A 944-nucleotide genomic window follows, 5' to 3' on the forward strand; every position below is an offset into this window, starting at 1 on the left:
CCACCCGGCCAGCCGTGTTGCCACCCATGCTGGCGGGAGCAGCCTCATGGTGTGATGTGGCTGCAGCCAGCCAGGACAGCTGGTGCCCCACAGGGGTGATCATGGGGCTAGGTGGGTGCAGCCACCATGGGGAGGGGGTAAAGCTCCTGCACCCCGGAGTCCCAGAGCAGTGGGGGCTTCCCAGCCACCATGGAGGGTGCTCCTGGTACCACCCCTGTGCGATGCTCCTGTCTGTGCTGCCTGTCATGCTGGTGCTGGGATGTGGGGGCACATGGTCCCAGAAGTCCCACAGCCCCTCAGACGTTCACAGTGGGGGCTGGGCACATGACCCCCACCCACTATGGACAACCCTGGTGCGGAGTCCTCCTGACCCTGTTCAGATCCACCATTTCCTGCAATGCTGCAAGGGTCTCCATGTTGTGCAGCCAAGAGCAGGGGCATGGCAGTTGGTGGCCTCCTCTCCCCTTGATGAGCTGGCACCCCTCCCCAGCTGCTGCATGGTACCTGCTGCACCCATGGGTGCCCTGCCATCCGCACCCTGGATTTGGAGCCTTTTTATAGCTCTCCCCCGGTAGGGATTTGATTCCTAACAGCAGCAGTGGAGGCTGGGACACCCCCAAGCCCTCATTTCTGAAGAGGTGGCCAAAAACCTCCCCCTCAGCCAGGAGCTGTGGGGATTTATCCAGCACCATCACAGCTCCTTGAGGTCCCCACCAGGATTTAGGTGCCTTGTCTGTTCTCTTGCAGGGCTGGCTGCCTTCCTCTGAGGCCATCTGAAGGGGAGCTGGCAGAAGAGTCGCTTTTAAGATGACACGAACAGACCCACCTGACATCCTGGTGTCTACGGTGTACCAAGACATAAAGGTGGCCAGTGCAGCCCCCAGGGATTTGATTGTCTGCCAGCCCCTGGCACGATGTGACGCCTCCATGTCCTCGTCCCTGCC

The 944-nt window shown here is 61.0% G+C and overlaps 1 protein-coding gene across 1 annotated transcript in view; it reads left to right on the forward strand.

Annotated features, from left to right (window-relative positions):
* The first annotated feature begins 101 nt into the window (after window positions 1-101).
* Window positions 102-944, forward strand: part of LOC104397863 (chromosome unknown open reading frame, human C9orf172) — a 3,885-nt gene continuing 3,042 nt past the window's right edge. The window contains exon 1 of the mRNA XM_010007875.1: window positions 102-111. Coding sequence (XP_010006177.1) covers window positions 102-111 — 10 coding nt within the window. The remainder of the gene's footprint in view (window positions 112-944) is intronic.

The sequence above is a fragment of the Chaetura pelagica genome, unplaced genomic scaffold, assembly GCF_000747805.2.
Source record: "Chaetura pelagica isolate M959 unplaced genomic scaffold, ChaPel_1.0 scaffold252, whole genome shotgun sequence".
NCBI lineage: Eukaryota > Metazoa > Chordata > Aves > Apodiformes > Apodidae > Chaetura > Chaetura pelagica.